The following is an 18,791-nucleotide window of genomic DNA, read 5'->3' on the forward strand; positions in this document are numbered from 1 at the left end:
AAAAAATTTTTTAGACAGTTGAGATAGAAATAAGCAAAATAAACAGTGGTAGAGAGTTGTAGTTCAGCTTACCCAAGGCAGGCAGACGATCAGGGGCGATCAGGGGCGATCAATCCAGCAGGAAGGCAGCAGGGGAGCTCCATCTCGTCCGAAGTGCGCAGCAGGAGTGAGGGAGCCGACAGTAGGCGGCGCTATTTAAAGGGACAGCAGTGGACACGTCATCAACGCGTGTCCACTGCTGTCATTGGCTGGCGACGCGATCGGTGCGGCTCGGGGACCCGGATCGGTGAGTATGTCTATGTTTGCTCGTTGCCTAGGGGGATCTGAGGGGTTTACAAGCGCTGCGCTGCTTTAAAAGCGAGCGCAGCGCTTGTAAACCCGACAGTGCCATTGGACGTAGATTCTACGTCCCATGGCACTTTGGTCCCTTGGTACCTGGGACGTAGAATCTACGTCCCTTGGCACTTAAAGGGTTAAAACAGAATAAAATTATTGTAATATTATATGGTATAATATGTAAACAGTTACTGTATTTTATACATTTGGCCCATTTCAATCATAAATTGCTTCCTTTTGTTTTGGCCAGTATTATATTTTTTTATATTAAGTAATGCTTCATTAAATGAAGCATTGTCTCTCCTGTCACTATTCTGTTTAATGTTCATAGCTGAAATATTCTGATCATCTTTATAAGTACAGTTATTCCTCGGAGCTTAAAATGGTTATTTTCAGTTAATTATATTCTGCTTAAAACCATGTCATTTAGCAATTATGGAGCAAATACAATCAAATAAAACTTTTACCAATGCATAGAGTAGGCCTCTACTAGAGTAGGTTTTTTAGTGTCAAAAAATGTAAGGTTGTCTTGAAAAAATATATTAGACTTAATACAGGGTGGAGCATTAATTAAGAAAATAGTGTCAAAAGTCAAAGAACATACTGGGTGAAAACTAAAACTTTATCAACTCATTAAAGTTTAAAGAACACTGCAGAATTTTATCCAGGGTTGTATGAAGCAGGAAATAAACCATATTTTATCATTTCTTTTTTTCTCTATAAATAGACTACCTAATGCCGCCCACATAGGCAGATAATGTCAGCCTAACAGTTAAATTGAGAAAATGGCACTAGGAAAATCAAAGGTAGTGGACCAGGTGAACCAGCCCCAGACCCTTAGCATGGGAAAGCAAAACGTATTTATACAGTAACACAAAATGTATAGATGGGAATTCAAAGACACCACGTAAGCCACCAATCTGTAAGCCTAATGTGTTTTGTGCTGTGGGGGAACTTATTCATAGGTCATAGTGGACATGCTCTGATCAAATTTTCATCTGATATGAAAATTTCACATCGGATACTTACTATGAAAGGTGTCGAGTCCAGTTGCTGCCTTCCAAACAGCTAGCACAAACTCTGGTGTTTTTGCACCTTCCATCTATTTCGGTTCTATTTAGTGATGCAGATAGACATGGTGAAACAATTTCTTTCAACATTACAGCATGATAATCCCCCTACTCAGGAGCATTCCCAACCGAGGAAGGGGATTATTATTTTTTTGAGTGTGCAAAAATTAGAATATACTTTCACCATGGAATCTAAACATGTACAGTATGTGTTGTTTCATACATTTTTTTTTTTTTTTGGAGTGGAGGGCAGTTTGGTTTTCGGGCAAATGGATATTTTTGCATGCATATTGATATTCTCTGCTCTGTCCAAAAAACACTTTGAGTTGTATTTTTATTGATTTATCCCTACATATTAAAAAAGTCAAAGCTAATTAAGGCAGATCCATATTGCAAAATATTATTTGCCCATAAGTTTGAAAGTCCTTACTGTGTAAACCTTTTCCCTTCCAGCAATGCTAGTCATATGATCACTCTTCCTCAGTGCTCGGTGCTATTATACTTCAGTAAATAATTATTTGCAGTGTTCTACTTCATGTGTGCCTTAATCAGTTGTGAAACAATAGAGCAGGGATCCTCAACCTTTCATACCCGTGAGCCACATTCAAGTGGGAAAAGTATTGGAGAGCAACACAAGCATGAAAAAGTTTCCTGGTGGTGCCACTAAGAGCAATAATTGGTTATTTAATAGATCCTATGTGGGCTGGAAGCCTACAGAAGGCTCTGTTTGGCATTATACTGGGTTTTTATTCAACCAAAACTTGCCCCCAAGCCAGGAATTAAAAAATGGGCACCTGCTTTGAGGCCACTGGGAGCAACATCCAAGGGGTTGGGGAGCAACATTTTGCTCACGAGCCACTGGTTGGGGATCACTGCAATAGAGTAAAGAAAACTGACCCTTACTACTCTTATTTATAACTTTCTTGATAAAGTCTTTGAAATTAAAAATTACTTATTCATTTTTATATTACATTTCTTTTCAGTCCCTGTTGTTCTTTGAAGAGAATAACTCGCAAGCCATCTCCTGAGTATTTAGTCATTATCATCATCCTGTAGTCAGAATATTTTATGTCTCAAGAATGGAATCCTGCACCGAGGATTTGCCACTAATGGCCAACACGAACCATGTTCTTGTAAAGCATTATGGACTGGATCTTGACGTATGTTTTGATACTCAAACTATCCGGGGCAGCATAGTTTTATTCCTGGAACCTAACACCAGAAATAAGGATGGAAGCCCAGTTGTGGAAGACTGCCAATCACAGCTGTCAGAACACAGTGGTAATGATCAGACACATGGCATTAACCAGACTTGTGCGGTACCTGTAAGAACCTGCTCATCAAACTCTGGAAACAAAGACTCTGCTGACTGTGATATAGGTGAAAGAGATACTTCGCCGAAGTGTGATCACCATGGCAACAGGAAGCAGGCTTCTGGGATTACTAGTTCAGAGAACTGCTGTGACAGAGGGAATCATGGGAGTGAGGATTTTGTTCTGGTGTTGGACTGCTGTGATTTATCTGTGTTAAAGGTCGAAGAGGTGGATGTCACTGCTGTGTTAGGTACTGAAAAATGTATGAGCTCTTCTCAGACAATTGATAATTCTAAAGAGCATTTAAGTCTCAGTGCTTGCATTCTGTCTGAAATTGAAGCTTTGCCTGAAAGCCAATGGAAAGAGCAGCTATTTAATTATACTAAGTGTAGCAGGGCACCTGGATGTGGAGATCTTATGTTCATCATGGACAAATGGAGCCTGCGAATCAGCAAAGCAGGAATAAAGATGCCCACCAACTTCCCCTCTGCGATAAGGATATGGTACCAAACAACAACAAATGGGAGTTCAGTGAAGTGGACCAAAGACCAAAGTGGAAGGTTAGTATCTGGGGTGAAAAAAGAGATTCCCATCTACTGTCACGTTGCAGAGATACAAGTTTGAGGTATGCAATAGGAGTAGATCCAGTTTCCATTAAGACATGGTAAATATGTCAGGCATCCTTTTTAAGCTTTACTTAAAATCTGGATCACTGCAAAGAAGGTCAGATTTATAGCACATTGGACTCTAACAGGATTACATCTCTAATCTTGGATCAAAGACTCCCATTTGCCAAGCCTTTCTATTCAGGAGTAGCAATTTACCAGATAACTAGAGCAGGAAGTGTAAGTCACAGTGCAGCTGTCTACTGCGGGTTTACACTGTGAGATGATCAAATGTCTGACCTGCTTGATGAGACCTAAAATGTATTCTGATATGCAGTTTGTAGTCCTTGTCACTTTGTTTTGTTGCTTTATATATATATTTGCTGGAGTTAGGTTTTAACCTTAATAGTCCTGAGAAACTCGTGAAATATCTTTACTACTTATTGCTTTGTAAATTGTGGGCTGGGCTTGTTTGCTTAGGTTTGTTGTGAGTGACAGGATAAGCAGATAATTCATTACTACAAATGTTATCTATTTATTTTTTATATTTGAGAGACTGAGAAAATGCTCTATCCCTTTGCTTTGCTATTACATTTTCATTATTTTAGTAGTTAAAGTATGAATAGGCAAACAATTACCCCATTGGCCCCTTAGGCATTCTTGAAAGCTATTAGCTCAACAAAAAAAGCATTACATATAACTGAATATTGAAAGGGGTAGTATGCCTTCTTTTTCTATAGGTTTATATTTATTTTATCTGGCAGTAAAATGTGACTTGACCATCACTCCATGTATCGGGGAGGCCCATTTATCAACATTCACATTTTTAGTTGTTTTTGAAGCCACGAAAAATTACAAATGGCAAATGATTTTTTAAAACAGCTTTTTAAAAAAAGCACAAAAAAGTGGAAAGAACACCAAAAACATTACTTTTTCCTTTTCTTGCACAAATGAAAGTTTCTAAAAACCCAAAAACCTCTAAAACCACAAAGCAAAGAAGGATTGCCTAGGACAGCTCCCTTTAATTTCTACATGACCTCTAAATTCATATCGGCAGCAACAAGAGGCCCTCTGCACTTGCCCATTATCAATATATATATGACATTAAGATATTTTGTGCATTAACCACTAATGCCCTCCCCTTTAAGCAAAACAGGGGTTATTTGTCCATATATAGCAATATACTGTACTTCAAGCTGGCCAACTACGTCAAAGTCATCTCTGATCTGGCCAGGCCTACACTCACTTACGTCTCATTCATTAAGAATTCTACTGCTTCCTTTTACATTTTACAAAGGGATTGAGCTTTAAGCAGGCATTAGTAAATGCCCCCTTTAGTTCAATAGAAAAAGGTGTGAGAATGATCCTTTTAAATAGAGCGATATGGTATGCTATGTAAGTTATCTGTCTAGATGTGTAAGCTGTCTGTCCTGCCATTAATGATATAGGTAGCATTGTTTATCTACTGTGTCCAGTCTGCCAATGGGATGTCCAAACCGCCACCTGAAATAACATACACTGTGTATGGTTTCTGTACATTGTTTTGTATCATGGCAAAATAAAACAAAATAAAAAAGAAAAATTTCAATTTCTGCTTCTTAGCCATCAATAGAGAACTTTATACCATACACCTATAAGTCTAGCCAAAGTTTTCCTTTCTTGACAGTTTTTTGAGAGAAGAAATATGGGATGTATAAAGTGCAATATTTTATTTATATGTTTAGACAATACTTAAAAAATAGTTCTACTCACAGTAATTACCAGCATCTATTACCCATTGTCCATCAGGCTATGGAGTTTTTATTTAAGGTTTTAACATTTTAACAGCAACAGTTCAGAAAGAAGGAAAGGAAAGAAGGTATACAAAGTTTAAGCGAGCCTGGGAAGTTTATCCAAATTGTTCGTTAAACCAAGTGTCCCACACTGCATTGAACTTGGCTGGACAGCCTCTGGAAATGTAGACCAATGTTGGTTTAGGTAGCACATCATTAACTAGTTTTTTTCAGAAGGTAAGCAAGGGGCAGTCATTGATTTCCAGTTTAAGTGGCTTCTTTTACATAGAATAACAATTGCAAATAACACAACCGTTGATATGCCGATTCCCAGCTTTCTTCTTGATGACTTATGACATGTTGTGGGATCTCTGCTTCCACAAAAAAAGCAAAACAGGTTGGTGGATGAGCAAGCAGGGAAGACCCACCATTCAGGTAAAAGTGAAAAGGCTAGGCAAATGACTGCTATACTCTAATCCAGGGATCCCCAACCTATGAGCCACAGTCAGTTATAAAAAGTGTGGGTGAGCCACACAAGCATGAAAAATTACTGGGGACGACAAGGCCTGTGATTGGCTATATGGTAGCCCCATGTGCCTGCTGGCCTACAGTAGGTTCTGATTGGGGCAAAAATGGGTCTTTGTGCTTCCAAAACTTGTCCCCAAGCCAGAAATGTAAAAATGGGCACCTACTTTGAGGCCACTGGGAGCAACATCAAAGGAGGTGGTTCGCAACATGTTACTCACAAGCCACCATTTGGGGATCACTGCTGTAACCTGATGAACAATGGGAAACAGAAGCTGTCAGGGGAAGACAATTGACTGATGTATGAAGAATTAAATGTTTAATGTTTTGAGTAGTTTTATTTTTTAATGGTGTAGTTCACCTTTATGTTAACTTTTAGTACATTATAGAATGTCCTAGTTATAAGCAACTTTTTATCTGGCCTTAATTTTTTATCTTTTATAGTTTTTAAATTATTTTCCTTCTTCTGACTCTTTTCAACTTTTAAATGGGCGTCACTGACCCTATCAGCAAAAAAACCATTGCTCTGTGGAGCAATAATGTTAATTTTTTTATTAATTTTTGTTATATTTGGGCTCTTCTATTCATTTTACAATCTCTCATTCAAACCACTGCCTGGTTGCAAGGGTAGTTTGGAGTTAAAAAATGCCAAACTGAAAAGCTGCTGAACATAAAAGTTAAATAATTTTAATGCCACAAATAAAAAATGAAGACCAATTGTAGATTGTCTCAGAATACCACTCTCTACATCAGGGATCCCCAACCTTTTTTTACTTGTAAGCTACATTCAAATGGAAAAAGTCTAGGATTGACTCTTTGGTAGCCCATTTATGGACTGGCAGCCTAAAGGAGGCTCTATTTGGCAGTGCTACTGGTTTTTATGCAACTAAAACTTGCCTGCAAGCCAGAAATTCAAAAATAAGAACCTTCTTTGGGACCACTGGGAGCAACATACAAGGGGTTGGTGAGCAACATGTTGCTTGTGAGTCACTGGTTGGGAATTGTTGCTCTACATCATACTAAAAGTTAATTTAAAGGTGAACAAACAAAGTATACCAAAGTATTTGTGGTCCAAACATATAAATAAAATACTGCAATTTATGTACATTCTATATTTTCCTGTCTTCTCTCATAAAACTTGTATGCTGAATATGAATGGAAAACATTTATGCATAAGAATACATTACATGATAACCAACGACCAGGCATTTTACTAAAGATTTGTATACATCAAAGTAGGTTATATGTTATGTTATAAAAAGGGTATATTTTCTTTTTGTCTGTTTTACCACACATCCAGTTAGATGCCTCGTCATGTGCACCTTGTTTTCTGTGTTTATATTTTCAGTGGTTTGCCTTTCTTTTACATATTTAAACCATCATGTTACATTAAGGACACTGCTGTTATTTTCTGCAATTCTGATTTGAAAATCCATATTGGTCAGTTTGCCAAGAGCTAATTAGAGTGTTGCCATAAATTTGCAGCTGAATAGACTATGCAAAGGGACATAACTCATGAAGTGCAGTGCTGGTAATGTGGAACAGCAAAACATGAAAGTGTCACTGCATTTTCAACAGGATCCATTAAGTATATGTATTTTGTTTTAGAATCCTAGAACTCACCATAACTACTGAACCTAAGAGCACAATTAAAGGATAACTAAAGTCTTACCTTTATGCTTGAATATATAAATTACTTTGATGGCATAAGGTGGCTGTGCCACTTCTCACAGGGCTTGGGGAAGCCCATCAAGAAGTAGGATTCTGATTACAGAATACTTTTTGCATAGGAAAATAGCCCTTTTGCAACTAGTTGGTTATTGTCAGGGGCTGCCCAGTATCAAAATCAGATCTGTTTGGTTGTAAAGAGGCAAAATATATTTTAAATGTAAATAGCTAATGTTTTTCCAGCAGATGGCCCTCTAGCGGCATTAACTGGAATCTTCCTAGAGTCAGGAAGGCCCAGTTTAGGGAAACATTATGGAGAAGTAGGAACTTCCTCTTTGTCCCAAGAACAACTAATGGCAAGACAGGCCCTTGAGGCCAGCCCAGGTACAGAGGCAGTTCAGTGGTGGTTGCTAGGGGTTACTTTTGGGGTAAGACCCCAGTGATTGCATGCTAGTTAGGAAAATAGTGTTCAGGTTTCACTTGAGAACTTATGGGCACTACAAGTGAGGCAGTGGGAGAAGTAAATGACATTTGTAGTGCTGTATATGACAGAGAAGCAGGGGGAATAGTAGTAGTTGGGTGGCCCCCTGAACAAGTCACAACACTTTGCTGGTATAATTCTCGACTGCAGCTAGCATTGGAGACTTTGTAATATAGTAGAGAATGTGAGTGTGCTATTAAAGAAGGAGTGATCACAGTGTACTTGAAAAAAACACCAGTTGTCATTCCTGTGGAAGTCTAGTACAATAAAGAAGGCCACAAATCTCACTTTGGAAAAACACATAATTAATCCAATCATTGTTTTATTGTGAAGTGCACAAAATGTGTTATATCCGGTGATCCTTTTTTAGGTGCACCAATATATATACAATACATCTTCAAGGCAAAGGGAGCACCAACCCCCCCACCCAGGCCAACAGTTGGATCGTATAGGGAGTACAGTCCTTTTCTGGCTTGTTTTTCAAACCTGCCCAATAGATATCTGGCCAGTTTTGGGCCAGATAGGCAGATGGTTCAGGGAACACCATACATTGCCCAGTTAGATGTTGAAAGGCTGATTTGGCACCTTTTTTTGGCCCATGTGCATCTAACTTCACATTGTGGACCTCAAGATCTGCATGTAGTAGGTATAAAATGAAAATTGAATCAGGAGCAAGGGTAACAGACGGCCTTAACGTTAATCATAATGCATACTTTCAGAAGAGTTCATACCAGTAGTCAACAGTGGAAGCTCTGTTCCTGGAATAATATTAATTTTTTTATATGTGATTCTATACAACTTTTTTTTTACCTAACTGACTAATGTATATTTATATAATACAAATTGTAAAAAGTTTTTTGCCATCATCTAGTTCGGTTGACTAATAAATCTCACTAGTATTTCTACCAATACCAGTACTAGCAGGTCAATAAAAATGAAGTAGGAAAAAAATGAAAAAGGTGGGTCAACTTTGTAAAGTGCTGTAATTAGTTAATAATAAAGAAATATCATTGATCTGTAATATATAGTAAAAAGGGAAACTCCACAGTAACTACATTTTGTGGAACAAGGTTTGGTTCAGTCAAATTGAATTAGTAATAATATATGGACAGATAAATATAATAAATCTTCTGTCTCTTTTTAGTTCATTTTGGTACTAACATGATCTTTTTCCACAATAGGCACTGTGTATACACCATTGGATCTCCTATTAACAACAGGGCACTCTTTCCATGTCAAGAGCCACCTGTTGCAATGTCCACTTGGCATGCAACTATTCAAGCTGCCTGCGAATTTGTAGTTTTAATGAGTGGTGAAAATTGTGCTACTCCCTATTCATCCTGCGAAGGTAAGCATCTCTCTAGAAATGCAGTTTTAACTATGGTTTTTGCAAGTCTCCTTATGAGAGCAGTCATTCTTTGATGAGATGTGACAACAGCACAAGTTTAAGGCACAGTATTGCAAGGTTGTTGAGTAAAGAACAAAGATTTATTGGCATGAAAGGGTACTGTTGCTGAAGTTCTGTGCTATGTTGATATGTTTGTATGTTTTAAGGTAGCTGTACACGGGCCGAATCTAGCTGCCATTATCGGTCCCTTAGACCGATTCGGCAGCTTATCGGCTCGTGTAGGGGCACTAACAATGGGCCTGCCTGACTGACAGATATCGATTGGGCAGGTTAAAAAATTTAGTTGGATCGGGGGCCGCATTGGCTCATTGATGCGGTCCCTGAACCGACTGTGCCTATTACCATTCTTATTTGATCGTTTGGCCCCAGGGCTAAACGACCGAATTAGCTTGATTTCACCCAATATCTCCCACCCGAGCGGATCTTAATGTGTATGGCCACCTTAAATCAGACAAGAAGCTAACCTTCCCAACTGTTTGTAAGAAGAGTAAGCTATCAGTTCAACATCTAAAAAACATAATATAAATGTACGAGAAAAATAGCAAATGTACTGAAACACATTTGTGTGAATTGATATAGCCTGGTTATTTGCTTTGCTATAGAAATATTTATTTTGAAGTTGTAAAAAATAGAGCATAAATGTATAATTCATGTTTCGATATGTTTATAAATACAGACCAACAGCACTCAGCCTCATTAGAACCATTATAACTTAAAAGGGATCTGAATTTTAATCATTAAAGCACATTTAAATTATTTAAATATGCTTAAAATTCTTGAAGCTGCCAGTCGCTGGTGGTTCTGATCAATGCATGCTTAAATTATTAAATAGGTCATTGTTAATTGGAGATGCCATGAATCCCATTTGGAAATCACCAAAGCAGCATTAATTGTTTTATAGTAATTGTTGTTTAGCTCTTTAAAAAATTTCAATACCTGCATAAGTAAGCAGGAAATGGCATGTGAAACTACAGCTTTCAACATTAAAAATACTCTTCTACATGGTCATTAGGCTTTTTACAGATAAATAATTTTTTGCCTATTTATAGAAAAAGATAATTCTAAGCAACTTCCCAATATGGATTTATTAAAAATTCTTAGTGCTTTAAAGGACATGTAAACCCCACACACAAAAATGTAATCAGTCAACAGCCTCTTTGAAACCTTTCCATACCTGCCACACTGGTTGTCCAGAGGTTAATAGTAAGGCTGCAGTGTCCCCTTTATCACTTAGATTTCCTTCTCCTCCTGTAACCCACTCGGCCCCTCCCTCAGGAATTTGCTTTGGCTGTTGGCTTGTGGGCATGCTCAGTTGTTCTAAGCTCAGATTAATAAACACGCCCCCCAGTCTAGCAGCCAGTAAAGAGATGGCACTGCTGGTTCCCATAGAAACTCAGCTCTAGCTGTCTGCTTCAATTTTTTTCTCCTGAGCTCAGCCATACCATTACAGTGCTCAAACAAAGCAGAACTTTTATCAGAGACAGTTGTGCCTGTGTGAGTCTGTATTCTTGATGAAATGTATGCTGAATTAGGGCCTTTGTGTGTGTGTATGTGTGTAGGCTGTTTGTAGATTTAAATGTATCTGATTATGTATCAGGGAAAATGGCCACCAAGTGAAAGCTGTTATTTGCTTTAGGAAAATGTGATGGTGCTGGCAAGCGGGGGGGGGGGGGGGGGGATATATGCAGTAAAAATAATGCCATTTGGGTGGGGGAGACGTGCCCAACTGATATACATTGTAGGCAAATGTAGGCTTTACATGTCCTTTAACAGTTATTTGTAAATAAAAGCATAATTTGTTTAATTCCTGGTTATAACTTTTTAAACAATGTTCAATAGCCAGTCTCCTCCAGCAAGTCTGTCAGTCTGTTGGCTTGTATTATATTGTTTCAAAGCCAGAGCCACCAGGGCAGAGAGTAGAAAAGCACAGACAAACATTGCAAACACATATGAGCACAACTTGTTGTGGAATAAAATGAGCAGGGCTCCTGGAGGGATTCTATGACTCACTTTCAGCTTTTTTTGTCACTTGAAATAAGAAATTTTTGATAAAACACTATATATCTTCATAGAAAAGTACACAACCTACAAGTAAACACTGAAAATGTTTGCTGATGTTTTGGCGTTGCATTGCTGCCCTGGAACTTGGTGCCTTGAGTGTGTACATGACACTTAAGAAAATTACCAAGGTATTTGGAAAGTCAGTATTGAACCCAGAAAGCTGGATTTCAGTAAAGTATACCTGTTGAGATTTACTCTACTGGACATGTGCAGAACCCAAACGCCAATCAATAAGAAACAACTGTAAAGAGATTCCCAGCGCAGTGCTACACAGGCTGGTGCAGTTCTCACATAATAGGCGTACCAGCCTGAGGTAAAAACTTTACAAAAAGTAAATTTTGCTCCCCCCCCAGTGAAATAGACTTAACATATCCTTTTGCAACTACATATGCTTTTGATACTGATCAGTATGACTGTAAATGCTTACTCTGAACAAACAACTGAATAGCTACATTGACTGGATATTAATGGATGTCTGAATAGCTCAGAAAAACAATCTCCAAGGAGCAGTTTTCCAGTAAATTCAGTGAGCTGCAATACCCAGCACCCTCTAGAAAGCCACACATTGTAAATCACACTCCTGGAGAGCTAAGGCTGCTTCCCACAAGAGTTTTTAAAATGAGCTTGCATCCTCTCACATTTTCTGGCTGTTTAGTGCACTTTACGGGGGCTGGGGGGCTGTTACGTTGTACCTACATCAGAATAGCATTGTGCACGCTTTAAGTTTTTTGCCTCTGATGCAGACATACCATTCATACCTCGCCAGCAGTGCTTCTTAGGTATCACATATTGTCTGCATGTAGTAAGTGCAATGACTGGCCAGAAAAAATGGGCCATCTGTGCTCTTTAAAAACATTTGTGAGGAAGCTACTTCATAGGGCCTGATTTGACAACTATTTGTTTTTTTAAAACTTTTTTCCACAAGTTAATTTGTAGTTTACCACATACAGGTAAGAAACTTGCAAAAATATTTCTACTCTTTTCTAGTTTTAATAGAAAACTGTTTTGGTTGTGTTTTATAGGTATTGCCTTATTTTATATGTATATTGGAATATATCTATGTATTTTTGCCTTAAAAACCACTATCTGTAGAGATAAATAGCCCACACCAACCTAAAATGTAACACGTATAATAAACACGGCAAGCTTGGACTGTTGCCTAAAATGTTGAATCATAAAAACAACATGTCAAACGCCATCCTGCACAGCGTCATGCCAATGAAAGTCTATAGTTTTGAGGTGCTTAATGTATAACACATAATTGTGTTCTGCTTCAGTAAACCCTGATTATCCAGAAATATTCATTTTTTTTAAAAAATATATTTTCTGCTTAAAATTCCTAACAACAAAAAAAGCCACAAATTTCTAATCTATTATTTTTTAAGCTTTTGAGCCAACTTACTTTCTACTACTGCGTCTCTCTGCTGTGTGAATCTTGTTACTGCTTGCCTGCTGGGAGTAAATTTGGCAGGAAAGAGTTACAGCACATACACATGATTTTTAATATAATTTTATATATCTGACTGAATTCTGTACTTAATTTTAAGCAGTGGAGAAATGTCAGTAGCAACTAAGGATTGTGGTTGCGGAAAAAAAATCTGTTATTGAAAATGTCCATATTTTAAATACTTCAAAGATGATTTCATATAGTGCACTTTTGCTTTGCTGTTTTTTTTAACCAGGGGTATGTTTTCCATTTATTTTGTTACTTAATTATCTTCTATTTTACTTTCCTGTGTAAATTCTGTAATAGTTAGGACATGAAAACCCCAATTTACTGGGGGTTCCAAAGGGTAAGGTGAACCACAATGAATTATTTTAGCCCAGGTCCAGTAACCTATAACAACCAATAAGATGTTTGCTTTTAAACAGGTGACCAGTAAATGCTACCTGCTATTGGTGATTAGACCTGTAGGAAACTACAGCTTTTATTAAATAGGTTTTTTTATGCCCCAGGCTGGTCCTCCTTTTTATAAAATAATTGAAGCAGTGCTGCCATCTTCACTGTCTATACTTTATGCCCATTGCCCTAAGACTTGCACACTTCTTTTTCCTTTCTACTGTAAATTCTGTAGTAGTTAGGACATGGAAACCCTAATTTACTGGGGGTTCCAAAGTGTAAGGTTAACCTCAATTAATTAATTTAGTGCAGGTGCAGTAACCCATAACAACCAATAAGATTTTTGCTTTCAAACAGGTGACCAGCAAATGTCCATTGCCCTTAGACTTACACACACCCCAGTGATACAGAAGGGCTGAATTGATAATGTTTTATGCTCCCAATGTTCTAACCTTCTGTATTTTGCTTTTGGGTAACTCTGTGTTGATGGACAACCTCTAAATAATGTTTTGTATGGAATCCAGGTTCTTTTTCTTGGGAAAATACAGCAATATGGCAACATGGATCTTTCTGGCTGTTGTTGGAGAACAGATTCTAGAGTCCCCTGAGAGGATGCTGAAATTGTAATTTAACAATTGTGTGTGCTTTTATTGTAAGCTTCATTTAATTACAGCTAAATATATACTTTACATGAAGTGCAACCAACAGGCTATTTAAATGAATCGGTTATCAGAAAATAAACAAGACTTTGAAGCATAACGGAAAGATGCAAACCTAGGCGAATGGTAAGCCATATAAGGCAGACAATAATGACAGCTCTAATAAGTGTGGAACTAATTCTGTGTGAGTCATTTTGTAGGAATCTTGTGATTTGAAGCTTGTTTGTCATCACAATGAATCAGAAGGTTTAAGCCAGTCCAGACTAAGCAGCAGCCTGTGGTTTCTGTCAAGTTCCTGATGCGGTTGATCAAGTCCCAGGAATGGCACATTAGCATTGTTATTATTAATATCATTATTGCTTATGTAAAATATTCCTGTATATTCTGCAGAACAATACAGTGGCGTGGTCTATAGGGCGTGACATTCTGTGTCTAAATAACAAACTTCATTTATTAGCAGGAAGAATAGTTGCTGAAGCCTATAAAATTGTGGCCAGAAATGTTGGCATTGTTGCCCTTTCTTCAAATAACTCAAATGTTACTCTAAATTACTACAATTCTTTGTTAAATAAGGTTGACGTTTCTAATGCCACTCTGAATTTAACATATCTTTGAGATCTTCAATAAAAGAAAATAGAATATATTGACTTCCTAGCATTAATAGTGGGTTTCTGTAATGGTGACCCAGCTTTTTGCTTCAGTATTGTCCTTTTAAATGTTTTAGTAAGCTCTTGATTCCATGATGCCATGCACAAACTCCAATCCCAATTCAGGGGCACAAAGCAACTCCAAGATATTAGCTATATTAATTTTTTCCTATAAACAAAGTGATGTTTTGCTTGAAGGTCAGGTCTAGATTGTAAGCTCTTGAGCAGAGCAGAACCCTCTGATCCTTTTTATTCTGTAACCTTTTATTGTAAAATTATTGCAAGAACCCTGTTTGGTTTAAATGAATGTAAAAATGTATAACTTTATCTTGCTATATAAATAAATGATGATGCTGTTGCAGGTTTTTCACCAATTTCAGCAATCCTTTATCCACTTTTCTCACATCCACAGAGATTGGTTACAGTACCATGAGTTTAATCTTCTTTCTTACATTGCATATAGTGGAGACAACCTGTACATAGAGTAAGTGGAAAGAAAGGTCTTGAATAGCTTCAAAGGAATACCTCCCTGTCATTGGTTCCAACACAGGTATGACACCTGGGTTAAAATACACACACAAGAGATACAGACTTTCACTAAGCACATCAACACAGTGGACCACAACATCAAGTTTACCCGGGAAGGTGTGCAAGATAAAACGCTGTTTTTTTTGGACTGCTTGGTAAAAGTCAGAGAGGGTAGAAAGCTGGAAATCGAGGTCTACAAGAAACCAACCCACATAGACCACAGTACCTGCTGTTTTATTCCACCATCCACAAGATCGCAAACTGGGGGTTTTCAGAACCCTACGTCACAGAGCAGACAAAATCCCCACCAGCACAGACTATGGTGAAAGAGTTGGAACATCTCAGAGGGGTCCTTAAGACGTGTGGGTATCCAGACTGGGTCTTTGTTAAAACTGGTAGAAAGAGAAGCAATAACACCAAAACTACCGGTGAAGGTGGAAAGCAGGACAGGCGAAAGAACTTGGTCCTCCCATATGTAGCTGGGGTGTTGGAAAACTTGGAAGGATTTTTAATAAACACAGCATTCCTGTCTACTTTAAACCCAGCAACACACTGAGGCAACAACTAGTTCACCCAAAAGACCCAATCCCAAAGCATAAGAAGACTAACATTGTGTATGTGGTACAGTGCAGTGAGGAGTGCTCTGACTTATATGCGGGAGAAACCAAACAACAGTTACACCTGCATATGGCGCAGCAAAGAAGAGCCAGCTACTCTGGGCAGGACTTAGCCGTGTACCTTCATCTGAGTGAAAAAGGACACACATTTGAAGACTGCCAAGTCCAGATTCTAGACAGGGAGAGCGACTGGTTCAAAAGAGGTGTTTAAAGTCCACTTGATTTGTCTCTCCTAAATTAAACAGGTCTTTAGTATATTGGAAAATCCTTTCTGTGAGTTTTAATGTAGCTGTGCATGTTATCGGGGTATGCCAGGTGGTATTCTGAAGGGTTCTTACATAAAGATTGTCTGTTTTTCACAAAGGGAATGTTGCGACTAAGAGGCTAGTAATTTTACCAATACTGTGTAGTAGTTAAAGTCACACCTTAAGCAAACAATGGGAGTTATAGAGCAGCAAATAGAGAATTGATAATTTTTATGGAGTACAAAAAAATAATAAAAACAGTATGCATGCAAATAGCAATTGGTTCCTTTTTACAAGCATATTGCATAGCACATAGGGTCAGGATTTTTGACGGCAAAAAAGTTGCGACTTTTTCGAGATTTATTATGTGTTTTTTCCCACTACATATTATTAGTATTAGTATCCGAACTTCTCCACCTAAAACCTGTCGTGGCCATGTAGAAGTCAATGGCAAATGTCCCTTCCCTACCCTGGAAAATTTTTCTTTGCTTTGAACATTTTAAGTTTTTTGTATTTTTGACGCTGGTTTTTGTGCCACAATTCAAAAAAGTCATGGTTATCTGCGGCAAGTCAAAAAAGCCACACTTTTTGCAACTTTTTCCCCACAAGTGTTTTTTCATTTAAATTTTTTGATAAATGTTTGACATTTGAGGAAACGAGTTTAGTTGTGGTTAAAAAACCCCAAAAACACCACCCCTAAATTTGCTCCTTACTGCGACATTCAAACATTGGCGTATAAAAAAGCATGTGTGGCACATTACAGCACACACACACATATAGAAATCAACTGACCTTGCACTTCTACAAAAATATTTTGTAAGAAACACTAGAGCACAAAAGTGCCTTTTTTTTAGTGCTGTACCCATGGATGTAAATGATCAGCAAATTAACAGAAATATTGTAGGGATGACCTCTTTAGCTTTATATATATATTTTTATTTATATAATTTAAGCTTTTTGTTATCATCATAATAAACTTGGCAAAATTATTCATATTGCTTTTATTTGGTTGGCATAGAAAACTAGTAAGCTGGGCTAACAGGTTTGCACACCCTACCCATGTCTGTGTTTATAGATATAAACACTTGATATGATCTCTGGATTTTCTTTAACTTTCTATGGGCATTGTAATTGTCAAACTAACCACATAAAATCTGCTTTCTCCAATTTGTTTTAGGGACAACCACACCAATATTTTGTAGCTTAGCAATTTTTAGTCCTAGCAACTAAATAACAGGGTTCATTCCAAGCCTAGAACTGCAAAAAGATAATGTTTAAAAAAAAAAAACAAACAATAAAAAAAGGAAGCTTATCGTACATTTGCTAATATAATTGTTATTACATCGAAAATGAAATTCAAAATGAATTTCTAGGTAAACTGCCATTTAGCACTCAATTTAGGAAAGTCTTTACCAAAAGAAATTTGCAAAGAACAAGAGGTCATTCATTTAGATAAGAACAAAAGCATTTTCACCTTCAGCAATGTAAAGTGGTTATTCATTGTAAGCACAGTACACTTTGTGCCCAGTGAGGTTGTGATTGCAGATTCCTTCAGTGCCTAAAAAAAGGTTAAGCTATCTTTAGACACAGTAATCAGAACTACAGCAACCATTATTAATAAAGGATAATATGTTGAGTCAGAAAAAGGAAACATTTCAATTATTGTTAACAATTCAAAATGCGCCAGCACACAGTCAGCCAGTGGCTCATACCCAGGAACTTGATTAATAATGATATAGTACACCCAATCATAGTCATAGCTAAAAGCTTCTGCATTACTACAAACACTGATACAATGAATGGGAAGTGTGTGTGTGTGTGTGTATATATATATATATATATATATATATATATATATATATACATATATATATATATTGATCATGGGAAGCCAGCACTCACGTTTAACATGGGATACTTTGCCTGGGTGCAGTCGCCAAAGGAAATTAAAACGAATAATAACTGGTGTTTAGGTACCACTCACACAGGACTTAGGATATTTTTACATCAATTTAGTGAACAGACAACTAGCAAAACAAGTAATAATTACAGTCACAAAAGGTTTAGTAGTTTTGTGTTGACTTATTCTGTCCTTTATGGGTTGTATTGTCTCACCTATGTAGGCTGAGCCACAGGTGCACCCCAACATGTAAAAGACAAAGGGACAGATTCAATTCAGTGAGAAAAAGTTTCACATGAAAACTCATGGATGAGATTAAATTCAAATCCATTCAGAAAAAATTATCTCAAAGTTTATCACGTGAAAACTCTGTTGAACTCTATGGGAAAAACTGGAATTTTCTACTTGAATTGAATCTAGTCCATGAGTTTTCACAATAAACCATGAGATAACTTTTTCCTATTGAAATCAAAGTCAGAATCACATGTGAAGTGTTCCTGTATTGCAGACTTCTTCCCAGAATGTGGATGTGTGAACATAAGGGTTTTCACTCAAACAATGGGAATATTTAACACTTTCTCTAGGAGTAGTCACCAAAACATTATAAATCTGGAGGTAAAAGCTTATGGAACTTAGGTATTTCCCTGTAACCAAAAAAAAGGACCTAGGAAAATGACCTAAAATTACCTTACTAAAAGTAATCTAGTCTAAACAAGTTTTTGTATGCAAACATGTATGTCAGATAAATATTAAAGAAGAAGGAAAGGCTAATAAAGTGTTCATCTCAACCTACAGGCATACCTTCAGTTCTCTCAATAGTGCCATTAAGTCTCCCCACATTTCTCCCATTCAGATGATCAGAAGCCTCATAGGAAAAAACACTGAGCTTTGTAAAGAAAGTTCCTATAATGCCTCACTCCTGCACCGAGGCCCAGACCAGTGTACATGCTTAGTTAGTTAGACTATGAGGAAGCTTCCTGCTGATTGGCTCAGATCCACATTCCTAAGGGGGAGGGGTGAGTTCTTAGCATTCTTGAGGGAGGGGGGAGCAGGAGGGAGGAGAGAGCTGCATGTCACTGGCACAGGAAAACAGACATAACTAATCTTTTGAGATTC

At 37.5% G+C, this 18,791-nt stretch overlaps 1 protein-coding gene across 4 annotated transcripts in view; it reads left to right on the forward strand.

Moving 5' to 3' along the window:
* aopep (aminopeptidase O (putative)) overlaps positions 1 to 18,791 on the forward strand; it is a 199,960-nt gene that overhangs the window by 12,819 nt on the left and 168,350 nt on the right. For all 4 annotated transcript variants that reach the window (XM_031890955.1, XM_018089437.2, XM_012971565.3 and 1 more), the window contains exons 2-3: positions 2,390 to 3,279; positions 8,952 to 9,118. In XM_031890955.1, the coding sequence (XP_031746815.1) occupies positions 2,486 to 3,279; positions 8,952 to 9,118 (961 nt within the window). In that variant the 5' untranslated portion in view covers positions 2,390 to 2,485. The remainder of the gene's footprint in view (positions 1 to 2,389; positions 3,280 to 8,951; positions 9,119 to 18,791) is intronic.

This window comes from Xenopus tropicalis, chromosome 1 (genome assembly GCF_000004195.4).
Source record: "Xenopus tropicalis strain Nigerian chromosome 1, UCB_Xtro_10.0, whole genome shotgun sequence".
In the NCBI taxonomy this organism is placed as follows: domain Eukaryota; kingdom Metazoa; phylum Chordata; class Amphibia; order Anura; family Pipidae; genus Xenopus; species Xenopus tropicalis.